The 21115-nt window shown below is 37.1% G+C and overlaps 1 protein-coding gene across 1 annotated transcript in view; it reads right to left on the bottom strand.

Moving 5' to 3' along the window:
• The window catches only part of LOC114055491 (cytochrome c oxidase assembly protein COX16 homolog, mitochondrial), a 49872-nt gene that overhangs the window by 10075 nt on the left and 18682 nt on the right, over positions 1 to 21115 (bottom strand). Inside the window, exon 3 of the mRNA XM_027879685.1 lies at positions 6936 to 6998. Coding sequence (XP_027735486.1) covers positions 6936 to 6998 — 63 coding nt within the window. The remainder of the gene's footprint in view (positions 1 to 6935; positions 6999 to 21115) is intronic.

The raw sequence follows: 21115 nt of genomic DNA, 5'->3' as shown, positions 1-21115 counted from the left end.
TTAGAGCTGTAAGATGGCAGAGAGGGACACTGGCTCTCCAGTGACTTAAGGGGAAGATGCTACCAACAAGAGGGGTTATTATATATTGAGTTGCCAACAGCATTTCCCTCAGCCTTTTAACCTCTCTGAACAGCTATACCTGGGCAAAACTGAAGTCCTACCAGGCACATGATGAAGTCTGGGGTTGAATTTGGGAACTTTTCCATTCAATTCTTAGAAGTCTGATTATTTAGCTAAAAAGTATGCAAACCCCACAGTCAGCCTCCATGAGCATCTCACATCTCAACTTTTCTATGTGATCAGAAAGCCTGTTAGGACAGGCATCGACCCACTCTCTGACAGTATCCTGCTATAGCAGGGTGAATTTTATAGCATAGTTTGAACATTAAATAATGATAGGTAACAATAATTTGAGAAGAAAGGAACATGCAAGAATTGAATAATAACCTTTTAAAGCATCTCACGTTCAGACATGATTGTCCATGTGGGCATCATCTGGAAGTACACTGGCAGTCACAAGATTTCCCAGATAGTGTTTGTGAAATTGGCCAAGAAAAAAAAAGTTAAAAAGTAAGAAAAGCAAACTGGAGGATATTCTTGAAAAAAAGTCATTTCGCCTGGTTGCAGAGACAAGACCTTCTTTTAAAACTATCTGTTTTGCTGTATCCTGCTTAGAGGTGGCCTAGGAAAGGAATGAATACAGCCTCAGCTGTGTAGGTAAACTCCCATACACTATACTAAAGTTGCTTCAGATATTTCATACCAAAGATCCAACAATTCCCCACTGGGGGCCCATTACTATGACAGAAATGCTTAACATTTCCACCTAGTCATCTGCATAAGAAAATATTCCCAATACTGCCTGGTAGAAGCTAGCAACATCCCTCAGGACAATAAACTAAAGAATTCAGTCATCCTGTGTGGATAATACTCTCTACTCAAACTTTTGGGTTTTTTGTGAATGAGACCACACAGTGTTGGCCCTAACATGGTAAGAGTTGGTCAGTTCCTCTGGGATTAAAAAAACAAATACAGGAAACACAAGCAGAAGAGGGAGTAGAAATGGTGATGAGATTATTTATAATATGCATCTGTGTGTCCTGATCATGTTTGCTGTCTGACTGCACTGTTAATCACCTCACCTTGTTTTTCATCTATGAAAAATCAGTGTCTTCTTATGGGATAAGAAAAGTGCAAATGTAATATATATGAAAGAAACAGCTCACAGTTACGGAAAATCCTGTGCAAGGAGACAACCAGGAAAGAATTTACAGGACTAATAATTGAGATGAATTCTAGAAATAAGACCAGTAAAAACCAATACCCTGCGAACTTTCCTTTGAAGGCTCTCTTTCTTCCTGCAAGAAGGCTTTTCCACCAGAACTCTTCCTGTGCTATGCCCATCACCAAACTCCACCTTCTTATATTTCTCTATGAAAAACTATGAACATAGTTTATACTTCAAACATACTGAACCATTGAACACAAAACTTTTGAGATGTCAAGAAGAAAAGGTCCAGACTGTAGCTTAGCTATGGACTGTACATACACTCAGAATAAAATGCCTAACATAAACTGTTTTAACTAAAATCCTTTCCCGTGGCAGTTTCCATTAATGACAGAAAAACACCGTTTTGTCTTTCTCTATAAAACATTAAGTGCTGAACACTCTCAGTGAAATAAAAACAATCTAGACCATTTTACCTGTGAATAAACTGAAATGCAAGAAACTCAGCTTGTCCCAAACACAACCTGGTGGGCAGCTGGAATCTAATGTCTAGGCTGGGTAATACAGCAAGAAAGAAGAGAGCATGGAAGAAATGGAGTGACTAAAGCGGGGAAAAACAGTATCTGTTAGTGTTCTAACAGGAGGGATGCTTTCCTAACATCTTTGTCAGCTCTCAAACAGCTCAAGGCATTTAGCCACTAGTATCTTCACAGACACTAAAGTAAATCAATTCAATACACTAATCTGTTAATTCTTAACAACAAAATCAGTAATCCTCAGGTTCTGATAACAACAACAACAAGACACTTGCAAATTTCACCTACTTACATTCAGGAATTACTTTCTTTCTAGAGTACTCCTGTTGTCCACATACTTGGACACATCTATTAGATAATAAAAATTACGATGCTACTACACTGTCACTCCCTGAAAAGAAATTTCATCCATTCTGCTGGCACCACAATGCCTGAAGTTAAGTCAAATGAGCATTAAGTGGCTTGAATATTTTTAAGTAGAGCCTATTCAAATTCTTCTTTTAAGACAATAAATAAAGAGCTTGTATTCACAAGAAACCTCTCCATATACCTGCTTCTAATTTTTGAACTCTTCTCCATATATATTTTAACACTGCAATTACAATACTTTTGCTGTATTCTCAGGACAAATGATTACAAATTTTCTGTCCAGAGTTGATGTTGAACTTTTGTGATTTATCAAATTAAAAGGAACAAAACCTGATCAATGTTTATTCACTTAGTCAAGAAAGCAGCATTCTCTGGTATGACCATTCACAGTCAATTATATCATGCTGAGTCCAATAGCTTGCAACCAATTAAAGGAAAACTTCAAAAAGTTTTACAGTTTTAGTATTCTGAAAGACAGAGGACCCATTTTCCTCGCTGTTGTGTTCAAATAATGTTCCAATCTATCAATCATGGACCTCACTTCTACTTTTAGTATTGTTTCTGCAATAAAAAATTTTTCAATAGCTATCACTTTCTCCTTATGAAGGTATTTATATGTAAGCAACATTCTTTTTGGTATCTTTACAATTATTTAAATCTTTAAGTTTCATTTAAGGTCTTTTCTCTACCCTAAGTTAAATACAGTCAGTCTGTTCTGCAACCTAATTCATTCTTAAAGCCTTGTTAAAAATATGGATACCAAAAGCTGAACCAGTGTTTCAGCTTCATCAGTGCCACTCAGAAGTAAAATCACCTGTTCATACATCTACAATTCCTCTTTATATTCATACACTGAATATCACAGGAGAAGATCAAGCTGAATTATTTAGTCACTGACTCCTAAATCTTTTCCAGAGTTGCTGCTTTCCATAACACAGTCCGATCTGACCTGAAAAATAAATAACTTTGGCTACTTTAAAAGGTACTTTGCACATTTAATGGGCCCAGCTTACCAAGCAACATGAATAGCTCTCTGTCCCTGCTTTGCCATACATATACTGTTGCAATACTTTCATGCCACTTGCACATTAGTAATGATTTTACAATTTCTGTAATATCTTTATACTGAAAAAAGTACTCACTATTGCCTAGATGCATCTCAAATCTCACAGAACACTTCACAGCATCACCTTCCTACCCAGTAATGATTCCCAGAGAACCATCATTTAGGAATGATTAGACTGAAATTTTCAACAACCACTGAAGTTTTCCAAGCATATTCTTAGAACTCAGTTATAAACCATCAGACTCTAGTAGGTGTTAAATAACATCTTGTTTGGTTATTAAGGAGTTTGGAAATACATCTGATTCAAATAAAAAGGACTTTTTTCTATTAAAAAAAAAACCAAAACACCTAGTTATATCTCTTGAATGTTGCTACTTTACCAACATAGTTACTCATGACTTCAAATCCTCATTATTTTATTCCTGGTTTGCTGCAACACCATCCTGTTATCCATATCCTTGTCACCTTACGTACCAGACAGCTCTGATGCCCTTAGCATCTTGTGTCAACCTTCTCTACTTTATAACTTCTCGTTTACTGTTTCCATAGCAATCCCTCACATTTTTATTTATTATGAAATTTTTTCTCTACTTTCACTTGCTATTGGTTCCCACTGGATATCATATATTTGATTCAAACTTAAAGGATTTTTCCATTGTAAAAGGTTAATAAATTCGTAAGGATGTTTTTATTTGCTAGAAAATCCTTAAACAACAATTCTATATTTTGGGGTCAGATGTAACTGAGGCCATATTTTCTAGTGTTTACTAAACCATTAATTTCACAGAAGTACAGAAACCAAGTGCTAGAATAAGGAATGTTATTTTGAGACTGCATTAAACCAATGAGTAGGAATGTACTGTGATCATTAAACAACTACAAGAACGTTTTTAACTCAGTCAGGTTTTTTAACCTCCCTTTTTCAAACTGTATTTTGTGCTTTCAAATAAAATACTCTATGCTTTTGTCACAGGTCAAACACTTGACATTTTTCAGTGTGTTCTACAAGGCCCCAGCTCAGCAGCAGAACTACATTCACATTAGTACCAGTGTCACTGGTGGACAGAGCCATGATTTATTAGGCAAAGGGGAAGAGCAAGGACTAATTGGTCACACGAGGACATGTAAGTGTGTGAGAGGAATGCATAAACACTGGAGAATGCATGCAAAGGTAGCTTGCTCCTCTGGCATATCCCAACGCACAAGATAAATGGCATTATTAACAGATCTGAGATATAAGAAATGCAGTATGAATTACACATGTAAATTCTTCCTTCTTCAAAATAGTATCCTGATCAGAAACACTCTTGCATGAAATAAATTTTGTATAGTTTGAGAAGAGATAATTTAGTAAATTAGAAGGTAAGAAAATGTCTTCATTTTGATTTCTTCACAGTAAATTGATTAAGTCTGTGATTACAACTTTTTACATCACTACCGCCTGCCCCCACTGGAGACAAAAAGAAGACTTCAACTTGTCTGAAACACCAGAAATGTCTTTATCTTTTGCAATACACCCAAAAGGGCATATGTACGCTAATAGAAGATATTATGACATCCTAGAGGAATTCAGTATGTATTCAATATGTACATTTCTGTAAGGTATTTTTAAAAGTCTTAGGGAGAGCCGAAGGACATTTGCATGTATCAGGCAACCATGATTCAAAAGAGCTGGTGTGGTATCCTCAGTAAAAGCTGCCGATACAAAGCTAATAATATTTTAAAATAAAGCTTTACATATCAAAACAGGAACTTTTTTTTTTAACTGCCCTTGATCTCTTATCACACCATATTTAGTAACAGCCACCTCTGTAATCCTTCACTGTGACCTAGATATTGAATTAGAAGATGTTCTTAAGAAGTATATTTTGGACAAGTCAAAAAAATACAGAAAGGAAAAAAAGTCCACTCGAAAACCCCCTAGTCTGAAACAGATGGGGTCCACAAGAAACTGCTCTCCTAAATGTCAGCTGTAACTCAGTGATTGGTTGGATTCTGTCCACCAAAACATAGAGGTAACATTGACTTGAAACTGTCACACACTCAGAGTGGGACTGCGAAGCATGGGCAGGACTGCTGGTAGTTTCACAAGTCTCACTGAAGATAGAAATTAATATGCCTAGTGCTTGCAAGTTGGTTCCCATATTGATATTAGAGTTCAAAACAATAATCCAAATCTATTTTCATTATGGGAAAATACAAATGCACTTGATTCGTTGAACTGGTCTGCCCTCTATAACACCCAAACACTACTCTGGAAGAATCTTGGTCTGGGAACTCTCTGCAGTTTAGATTACGAAAAAAATAAGATGGCTTCTCTCATTGCTGTCCATCAGAAAGGAGCCTCCTTATCCAAGTAGGCTTGTAATATATTGTTATGTCAGATGTATTTTATTACCATTGATTTATCCATAAAGTAAATGCAATTATGGCTATTTAAATATTATCTTTCAACTATTTACTTATCTTCTGAAGAGAATGTAAGGCATATCTGAATACAGAAAGTTGATTTTGAGGTTAGGTATGGAGTTTGAGATGGAGTGGTTCCTTTTGCTGCTTGTGGTTCTTTTTACTTTTTCTTCCACATAAATAAATCAGAGCAGCCTTACAGTATATTGAATGGAAAGTGAGAGACACAATAATCCCAGAAGCAATCAGAACCTAATGGATTTTTAAGTTTTGAATCTCCATTGGAACTTTCCATCTTTTTATTCCCTACACCAAAAACCATAGTTCTTCACAGCAGGGGGACAGCCCAAAAGTGTTTTCAATAATGGTAAAAACTAGCAGGTAGACAGATATTTTGTGAAATTAGGCATGTGAAAATACATTAGGTAAGTTTTCTTTTTATTTCAGACAAATCAGAAAAGAGTAATATAATAGTAATGTTTTATTACCAAGACCATGTTCTGCCCTCTGGACACCTAAGCATGAGAGCAATGGGTGCAATCAAGATCTTCAAAGGCTTGTGACAGGAATGTGGTATGGGAAGAAAAGTCAAAGACCTGTGTTCAGCAAAAGGACCATAGAGACAGATGAAGTGTTTGCAAGACATTTGATTCAATTAATTTTAAAACATTAAAAATTATTTTAAATAGTTTTATCCTTTGTTTCTGGTTTAAGGGAGGTTTTTTCCAGTTTTTCTAACATGGCTTTTTGTAGACATGAAGATTTATTAAACTCTGGATACTAAACTGGTCAGAACAGACATTTTGGAGCTCACTAATGTTCTAAGGAAATGCAATGTTAAGGAAAGAGTGAAATATTTATCTGTAAAGTTTTCTGAAACCATATAAAAGGAATGACAGTTGTTTGAACGATGCACATACATTTCAGAGGCAAGAAATAACAGGAAGCACATCATGCACGTTGTTCTGTAATTTGGTCTAAAGATCATCAAAACTCATGCAGCAGAAGTGTTGACATATGCATACACACATTCTGTCTAAGGCCAACATCAGCTCTACATTTATAAACTAGGTTAACCACAGAAAGACTGGAACTTATTTGTACCACTGTACTTGGCATCTGGACATCAAAGTGAAGCTGTGTTCAGAAAGAAGCACTGTGTGTTCAAAAACCTTTCTTTACATAAAAACCTTATTTTTATTGGACATCAGCGAGTCAAAGGCAGATGGCTGATCTAATTTTAGTTAGGGACAAATACAACCCACCAGCGGCCAGGGTAATCAAGGGTACCCAAGGTTATGAGCCCCAAGCAACAAATTTATTTTACCTCATATTCAGATTCCAGTGTCACAGTGTTCTGTTTTAATTTTTCTTTCAAAGCTGGATCAACCTGAAAGACAAACAAAAATACAGCAAAAACGCTTGCTGTTAAGAATTTTTTTTAAAGAAATCTTAAAATATACTAAATATTGGCACATGCAAACCCTCCTCTCCTCTAAATCAGTTTATTTGTTCAGATACCAGAATGATAAGCACAGCACAAGAATTGGGCTGAAAAGAGACAGGTCAACAGCCAAACTTTTAAACTCAAAAAGGAAGTACATTTTTAACTATAGCCCTGCACTTGCATTAACTTAGAAACTTAAATCTGTATCTGTTTAGTTTGAAACTGTCAAACTAAATAAAGCTTAAATAAATGAAACAAGTGCAAGAAAGAGAAAGGAGTGATCACATTACATATTTAACTCCTGAATGTCGAGTTCAGTGAATAGGGATACAATATATTCTGGTTTTCAAAGTCAAAGCCTGAGTTGTATTTAATTTTCTGGTGAACACACAGCTCTTTCCTAGTTTTGATTCTGTCCTGACAGAGCTGGTGATTCCTGCCACATTTCAGAGAAGTTTATTCAAAGAACAAATCCAAGAACAGACATGAACCACAGCAGATGCATTTCACATTTTAGCTTTTTCTGAGCCCAGAAGAAGCGATGTTCATCCCTCCCTCTGCTAAGTAACATCTGTCTCCCACAGGCCCAAGAGTAGAAGCAAAAGGGAAAAAGATAGTTAGCATTCTTCACACTTAGAGAAAGTGTTTTATGTTCTTCTCAAACAGACATCAGCCACATACACAATATTTAGGCATAGTCTTTAGGCAAATTCATTAAAATACTAAATAAATCCATGAGAGAACAATCTCATTTTTAGATCTTAAAAAACAAAACAGATGTGTAAGGAGACTGGTAATGTGTGTAGTTGTACATCCCTGGTACACAAGTCCAACTATGACAAATTCAGTGAAGAAAAGTTGTTATTCTTAATTTGCTGCTTCTTGACCTGGGCTCATCTGACAAGGACTCAGTTACCCTCATCAAAAACAACATCCATAAGCAGTCTAGAAAACAGAAAGGAGGGAACACATGTAACAGAATCTGCCTGGTCAGAATTTGCCTGGTCCATGAGAAGATCCACCTTCAGATGATCAGAGGTACTTAAAATACATACCTACTATCTGTATTGATGGGAATTTTTCTGAAGAATTTCCCTAGGCCATAATGTTCCCCTTGATTACAGACATTGCCTGCTAGTTAGCATGCAGCCTGTGAGACCTCAGTTCCTAAGGATGGATGCTCAGACAGGCAAGTCTAACACCATCTGTGCGTGGCCAGAGGTTTGATTTCCCCATCTCATCAGCGATCTGGCCATAGAAATACACACATTTGCAACCTCCAGACTCATTACACTTGGGAACTAAGCCAAAATATCCAAAATGGTTTATGCTTGTACCGGATACAGCTCCCACCTTCTTCATAATTAAAAAAAATTTGTAAAATAAGATAGTGTCTCTGCACTGGCCCTCTATATCAAATAAAAAAATGAAATGCTACATCTCTGCCTTGGCATTCAAGGCCTCTGCAGAACTGCCCCTCATTAAAGATGGATTGCCTCTCTCCTGTGACCATGACCTCCAACAACGGCCATGCCTCATTAGAACAACAAACTCATCCATCACACGTGCAGAAATGCAAAGTCTTTGAGCAGCCAGACAGGCTTTGAAGCTTGCTTTCATAGAGAGAAGAGTGATCATGGACCTCACTGTATTCACAACTAAATGAAAACACTATTTGTTATGCTTTGTGTTCTCGCAATGCACATATGGACAAGGGGAAATAAATGCTCCAGAAAGTAAAGAAGAAATAGTTTGATTTCATCCTACATTTTTCCTTCATTTAATAACGAGGCACCCAAACTAACATGGTTGGAGCAGCACATTTACCTAATTAACCACGGCCAGAATTCAACTTACAAAGACAGTTCACTATCCCCATTATCAAATTCTATTTTATCAATTTTTAGTGTGTTTGTTTAAAGTGTGGTGTTTGCATGGCCACATTTGTGTAAGGTAAAGGCAAATAAGTGGTGAAGTTACTGCTGCTTCCTCTCCCTTCCAACCCTATGTGTCTTCTTACCTTCTCATGTCTTTATTTTCCTCTGCCTGCAGAAAGGGAGATGACTAGCAAAACTGAAACACAGCATTCCAGTTGGATGCTGTAGCTTTAGTAGTAACAAAAATGCAGAAATGAAGGAAGCTAGCTGAAATTTCTTTTAAAAAATGTCCTGTAAATGTGAAAGGAACAGAAACTGCTGCTTCTTTAGATGCCAGAATTTTATTCGGCAAATTACCTTACCACTAGTTAAAGTGGTTTAACTAAGACTAGTTAAACCCTGATTTGAGGGCAAACTACATACACATCTTAAGTCCACTTTGCAGAACATGTTCTTTTGCTCCAAGTCCCAACCCCCCCCAAAAAAAAAAAAAAAAAAAGAAAAAAGGAGTAAGTATGCATTTGCTTTTATCATTACATTCTTTGTCCCCTACATACATACCACACATAATAATTTAAACATACTTGACTCTGCAGAGCAATTGATCCACTGGCACATTCTAATGTCCTGATTGCAAATCTCTGCTTTTCAGCCACTAAATGGAGAGAGACAGGTTACACTGTGGCCAGCAGGAGCAGGGCAGTGATTCTTCCCCTGTAGTCAGCTCTGGTGAGGCCTCACCTCGAGTACTCTGTCCAGTTCTGGGCCCCTCAGTTCAGGAGGGATATCGAGGTGCTGGTCTCTTCTCGCAGGCAATAGTAGCACAAGAGGGCATGGGATTAAGCTCTGCCAGGGAGGTTGAGGTTGGATATTAGGAAGAAATTCTTTACAGAGAGGTAATCAGGCATTGGAATGGGCTGCTCAGGGAAGTGGTGGATTCTCCATCCCTAGAGGTTTTTAAGGCGAGACTGGATATGGCACTTAGTGCCATGGTTTAGTAACCATGGTGGTAGTGGATCAAGGGTTGGACTTGATGATCTCAGAGGTCTTTTCCAACCTGGCTGATTCTATGATTCTAAGTTGCTTTAGGAATCAATATAGCAATTGAGAAAAACTGTATTATAAAGTGTTGTTTCCACTGTGTTTGTGAGATGCTGCACTACTTTAGAAACATCACAAGAACAAAAAAAAAAAAAAAAGGAAAACAGAACGATGCTATTTTCGTTTTGAAAATGCAGATAATCATCAATACAAGCCACAATCACAGATGATAACAAGGGAACACTTAAAGTGAGGGCATAGCCAGGGAAATGCCCGTGCCAAAGCAGCAGCTCTTTTGTATTACACATCTGCCGCAAGATCCAAATACAAACACATACGTTTTGCTTCCATGACTGCTATGCCAACACACATACTGCCAAATGAGCTACAAGTATTCACCTATGTACTAGCAAATGAATCAACTAAATTATGGATACAAATCTGCATTAGTAAATATGATGAGGGCAGCAGATAAAGCCCGAATGCCGTAATAGCCTGACAGTGTCCTCTGCACCATCATTTAGGTGGCAGGAGGGAACAGAAAACAATATCCCTTTACACTAGAGGACTCCACATTGTTCGATAAAATCTCAGATGCTCCTTAAAAATGCATTTAAATTCAAACTTTGTCTCTAAATATGGAATTCAAAGATGTGTGCATCTATAATTACAGCATAACTTCACATTAAATTCTTACTGAAAGGCTACTGAAATACTTGATGCAAGTATTCGTGAGATGCTGTCTGTAAGGTTTTGAAACCAATACTGTAAATACAATTTTTCAAGGCTTTACTTCTTTTTTTTCTGAGGTGTAGTTTTTGCAGCAAAAATGAATGAAACACTCTCAGAGTTACTTGCATTATACAAGCTTATTTCATATTCCATCAACTGAAAGGGCAAGGGCAAGTGCAACACAAGAAAAATTTTAAAAAAGGTTTAAGAACAAATTAGAATTTTGGCCCATTTCACACTCCCACTGTTCCTTCAAACCTACCTTACTTAATTTCAAAAGGTTCCCAAAGAAACTGACTTTAAAAGAAAAAAAAAAGGATAAAAGTAATAGATGTTAAGCACAGATATATTCTTAGAAATCTTTGTAGGCAGCTACTTGAGGCTGTAACTACCTATAAACCTTCTAAAATGTGGCTGCCACTTCTCATTTTAAGGCCGACATTTCGGTTTTTCAATTAGAACCTAGACAGAATTTCTAGGTGGAAGAAACAGTGCACCTTGGGGTGCAGACAAGGGGCATCATTACATAGCAAAGCAGGAATACCTGGTGCTTGCAAGCCCCTACCAAATCAGGTACTCCTGCAGTGTGTGAGAAACTGTACACTCATTTCAAAAAAGGGAATTTTTTTGTCTGTGACACGAGTATTTCTGGTTATAAACCTAAATGTCCTGTTACTAAGAAAAATTCTCCAGCTAACAATGTTGTATTGATCCTCAGTGACCACAGTTCATTTTGGCTCGGAAGTAAATAATATAGTCAGACAGTGACTGTGAAATTTGTAAATGTCACTAAAGTTACCTCCAGGATAAGGAAAGGATAGCTCTTCCACAAGGGAGCACAAAGAACACCATCACTATCCCCATTAGAAGTTTAGAGGGATGAAATACCTCTCCTTATGGGGATGGGCTGAGAGCACTGGGGTTGTTCAGCCTGGAGAAGAGAAGGCTCCAGGGAAACCTTATTGTGGCCTTTCAGTACTTACAGGGATCTTATAAGAAAGACAGGGACAAACTTTTTAGCAATGCCTGTAGCAATAGGACAAGGGCTAATAGTTTTAAACTAAAATAGGACAGATTTAGGCAAAGTATAAGAAAGAAGTTTTTTATAGTGAGGAAGGTGAGACACTGGCACAGGTTGCCCAGAGATGGTGGATGCTCCATCCCTGGAAACACTCAAAATCAGGTTGGACTGAGCTCTGAGCAACCTGATCGAGTTGAAGATGTCCTTGTTCATCAAAGGGATTGGTCTGGATGACCTTTAAAAGTCCCTTCCAACTCAAACTATTCTATGACTCTATGAAACACAGGAATACAAAGCAGATTAGCAGTGTCACCCCTGTTCAGCATTCAGAGAGGAGAAGCAAGTTGATTCACATTCTGATTTTCAGGGTAACATACCAGTACACAAACACCTCGATCTGTGACTTAAACAGCCCAATTTCACAAGCAGTCTTTCTATGCTGTAGCCATCATTATTTATTTGTCCACATACTATTTGTAGCCATGGGCTTTAGAGCAAACCAAGTCTTGAATATATTACATCTCCTGAAATTATAGCTTCAGTTACTACACAAGGAAACTGTCAGGAGACAACCACATCATGAGAGGAGGACTGTGCTTTTAACAGTCTCCTCTCACGGAAGTCTGTGCAGTACATTGTATACTTGTGTCCAGAGACTGGCATGTACTGACCAAATATTTGTATGCCGAAGTCTTACAAAACTTTCCCTCTAGTATTTCCAGAAAGTGGCAGAAGACGTTTCTACTCTAAAACTAGTTTGTTATTTTTACTAAAACATGAGTTTCTGTTCCTATCCTATCCTCCACAAAATAATATCCCACTGAGAATGATTTCAGCTTTTACTTTGGAAATGGGAGAAGATGATGGCCTGAATTTAATGAACATGAATTAAGCCTTTTTATTTTTTCATCTGCTCACACTAGCATAAATACACGAGACACAATTTTCCTGCAGTATTCACAATACAGACTCCACAAAATGACTGTTGATATGAAATTCTTCAATTTGTTCTCCCCACCAATTTTTTAAACTTAAGAGTAAACCAGAATCACCAGTTCTAGCTCTCCCACTAGAGTATCTTATTTGAAAACATTTATCATATGCCTAACTCCTCTACATGGAAAATCAGCAATCTTGCTGATCAGTCAACTTTAATCTTCCTCGAGAAGACTCCCATAAATTGCTACAAAAGTCTGTGTCATAAATATTCTAAATTCTGGTTTATGAGCAGAGTGAGAAGCGGTAGACAGGACTCAAGAAATGCAGCGTAAACTACAGCCAAGCTGAGTGCCACTCTACTTAAGAAATTAAAGGAACAAAGCTTGTAAAGGTTGTAATGTATAATGAAGGCTATACTTATGCCAAACTCTCTGGCATACAGTCTTAGGTAACAGAGAAGGGCAAGGCAAAACACACCATTTTTGTTCAACTTCATTCACAACAATCCTTTAACTACCTTACTTAAAATATTTAATACACAAACAACACTTACACAAGGCTACTTTCTTCCCTGTGAGGGTGATGAGGCACTGGAACAGGCTGCCCAGAGAAGCTGTGGATGCCCCATTCCTGTAAGTGTTCAAAGCCAGGTTGGATGGGACTTTTAGAAACCTGGTCTAATTGAAACTATTCCTGCCCATGGCTGGGAGCTGGAACAGAACAATCTTTAATGTCCCTTCCAACCCAAACAATTCTATGACTCCGTGATTCTGTACTGCATAGGGTAGGAACCAAGGATATCACCTGGATAGGAATACTTATGAAGAGTGGGGAGACAGTTGAGACTAGATGTAAACCCTAGCTTTGTGTCCTTTGACTCTTTCCTATGATCTGCATAGAGTACAGACAGTTAAAAAAAATACCTCGTCCAGCCTCTGACAGAAATCGACGCAGACATTTCCAAAGGAGCAATATAAAATGTTGTTACAGCAGCAGCTTCCAGAGTTACAGTACACAGTGCACCAGTGATCTCTCAAAATCCAAATCTTCTACTTGCTCCCAGATTGATCAAAAAAAGACCTACAGTCCCAAACTCTGGGCCATCCTTTTTCATGTGATAATACCATGGGAAATGCAATTAAGTTTAAGGCTAATATGATGACCTAACCATCCCATACTTCAGCAAGCATTAAAGCGTATCTAGATTTCCCACATATAAGGTCATCAAAACTAACAAGGATCCTAGAATTTTCAGTTTTAAGACGAAAATACTCAATTATTTAATCAATTTTTGTATGCTTTCACATCCAGGTGAAAAGGTACACATTTATGTATTTGATTTATAGAACATAAATTAGTTCCATAAACCTTGGTTCTGAATATGCTAGCATGGATTTAATTTCACAGTAAAATTCAGTACAAAAAAATGTTCCTTTTTGTACTAAAAAGAAAAGGCAAAAATCTTTTGGCCTCTAAAAAGAAGATACTTAATACATTGAAATAATCCAAAATGCAACTTCTGAATGCAACTCAAGCAGAGTTGCATTTTTAATCATATTTTTCAAATAAAATACTGCTTTTTAATGGCTATGTACCAACTACGCATGTTAAAGCTGGAAAATTAGTGCAAGTATACTTTAAGTTCTTCCTTATGGCTCCCTTAGTCACATCCAAGCTTTGCACAGAATCATCCTCTTTGTGTTAACTCTGAAAAACAGAAAGGTCACTTAAATGTCTGTTCAAAGCAAGTAACTTCAAGAGAGAAATCGTGAATTGGCTGCTGAAGCCAGCATGCAAGCAGTCTGTGTTCCTCTCATCCTAATCTTTTCACTGCTATACTAGCAAAGAGAATAGCATTGGAGAGGGTGTCCTCTTTTGTTCTGTACTTCAGCAGAAATACCTGTGTTCAGATGCTCCCTGACTGTTTAATTAGGCTCATCTGTAAACTATTCCTGGTCTTAACTCCACTTTAACAATATAGTGAAACCAAAGGCACATACAGTACCTAAACCAGTATCTTTCACCTGGTGTATCAGTTCAGAAACAAAAGGAATTCATTTAAAGGGGAAAGTCTAACTATCTCACAAGAGAGTAAACCTTCAATAAAAGCACTGATGATCCAATAAAATAACACCGAAAAATGCTCACAAAAACCCCAAAACAATCAACTTTCTCATGTAGGCACAGAATAGTCTGATTCCTCAAGTGTAATATAAACACATAATACAGTTAAAAGAATGCACAAGCATACTTAGAGATTAGGAATACTTTTCTTATTCAATGGTAAATATGTATAAATATATATGCTTTTTTTCTTCTCTAAGTATGTAAGTTAATGCCTAAACCCTGTCTTAGACACGTGAAAATATATTTGCTACCCTCATACAAACAACTTCAGTTTCCACAACCCAAAAGCAAGAAAGTAAATGTTAACATTTTTCCTCACTGAAAATAATTAAGAATATAAAACAATACCAAGAAGTCTGCTGGGTTTAACCCTAAAAAAATTATTTAAATTATGTTTTAAAATTTTGTTTTGATTTACAGAACATACCTCAGAAATTTATTGAATACTGAAACAAATTTTGACTTTTTACTGTCTTTTTGAACAGAAACAATTTTTAGAATTCAGTGTGACTTATGAAAATGGTTTTCGGTGCTCTGAAACTGCATTTCTACAAATAAATTACTACCAAATTCTAGTATGTGTCACCCTAAATCTCCATTTGTTAAATGAATTAACACTTTTCATTCTACATCAAAAATGCATTTAAGCAAAAATACTTTCCACACTGACATCTAGTGAAGTTTTACAGTAAGAAGAAAAAGGCTATTCTAATACTTTGCACTTGGAGAAATCTCTTAATATTCCAAACTACTTGTATTTTAAATTACTAGAATTTGCAACACACTTGTACATTATGCACTACTTTCTTTTGAAAGCTATTTTGCCACTATTCTTAATAAATAACATATCTACCTGCCAAAGGATCAGACATTTTGATGGGTATATTAGAGAAATTTACAATGGCAAGACCTGGAGTAATTAAGTTTAAAACATGAATAGCAAAGTTACCGTTTTTCTTATAAGGGCTAAACATCCAACATTAACAAAACAATTCTACTACACTCAGTGGGAATTATGAATGCAAAATATTTTAATTCATACATTTTAGATATTAATAAGACAAATTATCTCTCTTCTCTATGCAGTATCCTGAAAGCTTATATTCCTACATTCTCTCTGTAATCAAGGAAGAAAGAAAGGTTCCCCTGGGAATACCTAATTAGCCTCCTGCTCTGAATCTTTCCAGAGCTTATGCTTGATAGGCTGTTTGGACAGCACACACAGTCTCTGAGGTGCACAAGAGGAGGGATTGCTCAGGAGATCATGTGAATTTCTTGATCCCATAGCTCCCCATCTCCTCGCACAGGGACAACATACAACACCAGATACCTTCCACCCTCCTTGAGTTGTGCTCCAGGGGAGCAAGACATGATGTACCAACTACAACATCAACTTCAGAACTCATTAAGGTTCTAAAGCCGAAGTCTCATTTTTATGCCTCATCAAAACAAGGCAGTTAAGCACTGTGTGACACAACATACAGGAGGTTCCATGCTGACTTGGGGGGGGGGGGAAATGCATCACCTATTGAATGACAAGCAAACCTACAAATGCTTTCTGCAAATGACAGATGTTTGAAGAGAGACAGATAATGACTGTTCCCCCTCTCATTATGATTGTATTCCAAGCATGAGTTTTGGCTCTGCTTTTTCAGACTGCCACATAGCTGTATTTTGCAACAGCACCAGTTGACTTGAGGTTTTCAAGCCTCAAAACAAAAAGAAGAAAGGGAAGGTCCATTTAGACAGAGATTGCACTTCAGATGGAAACATTTCTGGGTAAAGGGTTTTCAACACTTTCTTGGTAAAAACGCTAGTGATCTAGAAGTTCAAAAGTGCAAAAAAATCCTGATCTGGGGAGTGGGGCCTCAAAACTTACGTTTGCGCTTCAATCTGCTGATGGCTATTGGCTTCAAAAGATGGATCTGGAAAGCTAAATGTTTTCTGGTGTTTGAGGGAGGTGTTGGGAAAAGCAGCTGGATATTAAATTATGTTTTGGCTAAAAGCGGCTTGAAGCTAAGTTATACACTTGTGATCACTTCAATTGCAAGGCAAAAATACCAGTAATTAATTGTGGCAATGTGACAGGATTTAAATAAACCAAACAGAAATCTTAGTAGTATAAAAAATGTAAATATCTGAAAGCTATCAACATTTCATGTACTGAAATTAGTTCCACTTGCAATGGCATCAGAATGAGATTCTCCAGTTAATAACCTTCTCTTCATCTGAATCTAATCTTGACAACAGAAACATCATCAAGAATTAAAAAAAATGGGGAAATGGCTTCTGTTTAAAATAAGGAACTCTTAACTGTATTTTGTATTTCATCACAGAGAAGCTCCATAATCTAAGGTAAAGTTGCCAGATGTTCAGGTTTCTCCAGACACAGCCCTATTTACTCCCCACACTCCTCCTACCCACCTCAATATTCTGTCCTGGAAAAACAAAAACAAACAAACAAAAAACAACCAACCAAACAAACAAAAAAGGGACAAATTTGGCCATTTGCCTGGAATTTACAGATGCTGGGCAACATAGTCAGGTGATAGCTCTAATGTGGCTGCTTGATGCTTGGAAATTCTGGAGGATGTATATCCACCATTTAGGATTCACAGGCTTTAGCCAACTCAGAGCGAGGTCGACCAAGTTTTGATCGTTTATTTTAAAGAACAAGTCCCTCATTTCAGAGAAAGAACAATATCCTGAAAAAAGGGGGCCTAGCTTCAAGATGTTTAATATTGAATACTTACTTGAAAAAAATACAGAAATTCCAAATGGCACAGAAATAAAAAATCATGTTTCCTCTACTTCCCATATGTAATCTAACCACTAAGTCACAATCACTTTTTCTCCCTTATTCTTCTGATTTCTTAACTATTCCTTACAGAGATGAGTTTTAAAAGGAAAGCTGATAATGCCTGCAGCTCTGGGCAATCTACAAATTTATGGTTACTGTTTTTTTTTTTTTTTTTTCAAAGAAAGGAGATGCATCTTTAAAGTCTCATCCACATCCTGGGTACCTCCCCTCTGGCTGAACCAGCAGGTCATAGGAAGCAGCATCCCTACTCCTGAAGCCAGTTTATATGAAGCCTTACAAGTTGTACTCAGCAGTTCACTTGGTAGCACATACATCTCAGCTAACACAAACTGAGGAACACCTATTTCAAGAGGCCTAAAAGATTTTCATCTATTTAACAGATGCCAAGCTATGAACACTATGGCATTAGAGAACTTGGCCAAATGCAGAATTTTAGGTACAAAAAGGACTTCCAGTCCAAATGCAATATACATCCAGGTAGCTGCAGAACAAAAGTTTTAAGACTGAAAACTGGATCTAGTCATATATTAAGCTCATGAAACTTATAGTCAATTTTTCCAATCTTTATAAAAGGCACAAAATCTCTCTGCCTCTCAGAGACATGACATTTTTGATTATGTTTATTAATACATCCTTACACAGGAAATAACATGACATCCCAGCACGAATGGCAGAAAACCCCTGTGATTTCTACAGTATTTGTAACCACTGCATACATGGAAACTGATAGGTAAGGGCTTTTCTTCATGGAAAACCCAAACTTATTTAAAAAGCTTCACAGCGATTCAGTGAAATACTTAGACATGGAAACCCTGAATATTGTTACTTACGATGTCTGGCCAAATCTAGCATCACTAACAATACATTTTCATACCTATTACCAAAAATTATGCTGGCACAATATTGCAAGATTGAAACTCGAGATTCATTTGAAAACCAGATACTGCAAAGTAAAAAACTAGTATAGGTTTAATCGTTCATCATTGAACATACATATTACCAAACTAATCTCTGTTAATAACATCATCGCATCCTGATTTCATGAGACTGTCCCAACTTTTAACAACCATATTGTGATTCTGAGAGCCCAAACCTGTTTCAGATGGTTAACAGAGGTCTTTTGCCATTGACATGTCTCCTGATTTCATCAGAACAGGCTAGATGGCCTTGGTCTCATTTTTTTTCAACTTGATACAAGATGGTATGAAAGGGCACACAAGGCAATTCCTTAACTCCAATTCGTCCTACAGTGCTTTATGCTGTTTGTGGTGACAATAAGCAGTGGGTCTAGGTGGATCAATCACTGTAAACCAAAAGTATACAAGCCAAATGCCCACGGTCTCAGCCTCAGGAAGGGACAATAACAATCTTACTGAACCTCAGACTGACTGTATATTTGCCTTTTACATAAAAATGGTAGTTTGTATGCTAAACTGAAAGAACGTCTGGAAAAGAAAAACATACACCTCTGTCTGGTATCATAGCAAATTCAGTAAGCAGCTCTTCACAGATAAAGTGGAGAAGTCATCTAAGCTCAAGTAAAATGGATTAGTTTTCGACAAAAATCAATGCAAAAACATGAACCAGACACGAGCAGCTGAACCTCAAAATCTTCAAGAGTAGCATGGATAAAGAACTCATTCCCATACAATCCCTCTGGACTAAACTGAAACAAGAAAGAAAACTGACATCTGAACACCTGGTACCACTACAATACAGAGTATGAAAAGCTCATTTCTGTGGCACATTGCAGGACTGAAATTACTACCTGGGATAGTTCTGAACCACGGTCAAAAGATGCAACAAGTTCAAATCCCCTGTGCCAACAGAAACAAAGACACTGGTAAGGGTACTTTATCCATCAATCAGGAGCCAAACTGCCTCACTGAACATACAATTCTAAAACTCTCCACAGGCTATGCTTGAAAGCAAGGTGTGCTTTAATTTAGTAAAACATACTTCATGACACAAAGAAAATTGACTGACAAAGATCTTTTTTTTTTCTCCTATAAACAATCATAAATGTATGCCTCTTACATTCTCTTAAGCATCAAACATTTCAGTGTATTATTTTCCTAATTTTTGGAGGATCTACAGCCAAGGTCATTAATTAATTTGGTCTTTGAAAATCAACTACATCTACTTAGACAAGGAAATTAGCCAAAGTTTGTCATTAGACTTGAGACTCAGGCCAATCCGACCTGCTTAAGGAAAATAAATGAAAGAAAACAATAATCACCAACATCAATTCCTTGCCATGCTGCACTTGTGTAATTAGCTTACTAAAACCAATTAAACACATGAAGATGCATTTATAAATAAATAAATGCTAAAATGCTAGATGAGAAGACTTAATTATTCTGCCAAGTTCAGTGACAGACACTAAAATGATTCCACATTCCCTTGGCTGACAAGTTTAGAAAGGATACCTTTCCAATCCAAAATACTCAGAATACTTTTAGTTGCTGTCTGGTGGAATATGCTCACACTCAAATCAAGCAGCATTTTTTTAATACAAACTCCCATGAAATCAGATTCTCCAGAATACAAGAATACCTCAGGCACAAACAACAGATTAAATAAGAGTTCCTCTACCTTCAAGCCATCTGCTAGTTTGCCAATGAAGCTCCAGGGAAAGAATATTTAGGGCAGGCTTCATCTCACCTAATTTTATCCATCTAAACTTTTGACTTGAAGCATAAATTCTGTATTTAGGCACTTCCTACAGTCAGCTGTAGATGGGCATTCCTTAAGAAAATAAATCCCACTTCAAGATATATATCCAAAAACCTAACTCGTCTGTACCTTGAAGTTAAGCAGAGGTTTATCTCACCTATCATTCAATGGGTCAAAATAAATATAAATATATTCATACAGTAAGGAAGCTAATCATCTCACTGAAATGGGGTAATAATAAAATGTTGACCTCAATCTCTCTACTTTTCAAAAGAAACATCAAAAGAAACAACATGTTTCTCAAGCATCTATTTTAAAATTGAATTAAACCTATTATGGGGGTATTTCCTCTCAAACCACCTTTATGGACTACCTGGATAGCGATCTCAAACCAGGCATTTAAGAGAATGGAAAAATGTGGTGCTGTCCACTAAGTCAGCATTTTGTCTTGCTCAAACATACATTTAGATTTAGCTGAGCAGATACTGAAATTTCACCTCCCTAGCTTTAATCATACCAATAACCCATTCAGAGTCTTTTGAGGTTTAACAGTGTTAAGTTAAACTGAGCTTAGCATTGGTAGGGGGCACAACAGGAAGTCTAGAGGATGAGTCTAAATCCATCTAAATCCATTTGGAATAAAATAAAGCACAAAGCATGCAGGGCACAGAAGATAACTTGAGTGCGTGGAACAACCTGGGCTGGCAGCAGTAGTGTTAGGTCCATTAGTTGTCATGTGGGAGCCCCCGGTGGTCCAGGGGAAAATACACTGCACTGTCACTGCAGAGACCCGGGTTCGATTCCCGGTCGGGGCCCCTCCCTGGGC

Source organism: Empidonax traillii, unplaced genomic scaffold, assembly GCF_003031625.1.
Source record: "Empidonax traillii isolate 1590-97213 ecotype Southwest subspecies unplaced genomic scaffold, ASM303162v1 scaffold56:size2478089, whole genome shotgun sequence".
Lineage (NCBI taxonomy): Eukaryota > Metazoa > Chordata > Aves > Passeriformes > Tyrannidae > Empidonax > Empidonax traillii.
This window is presented reverse-complemented; position numbering and strand designations above follow the sequence as displayed.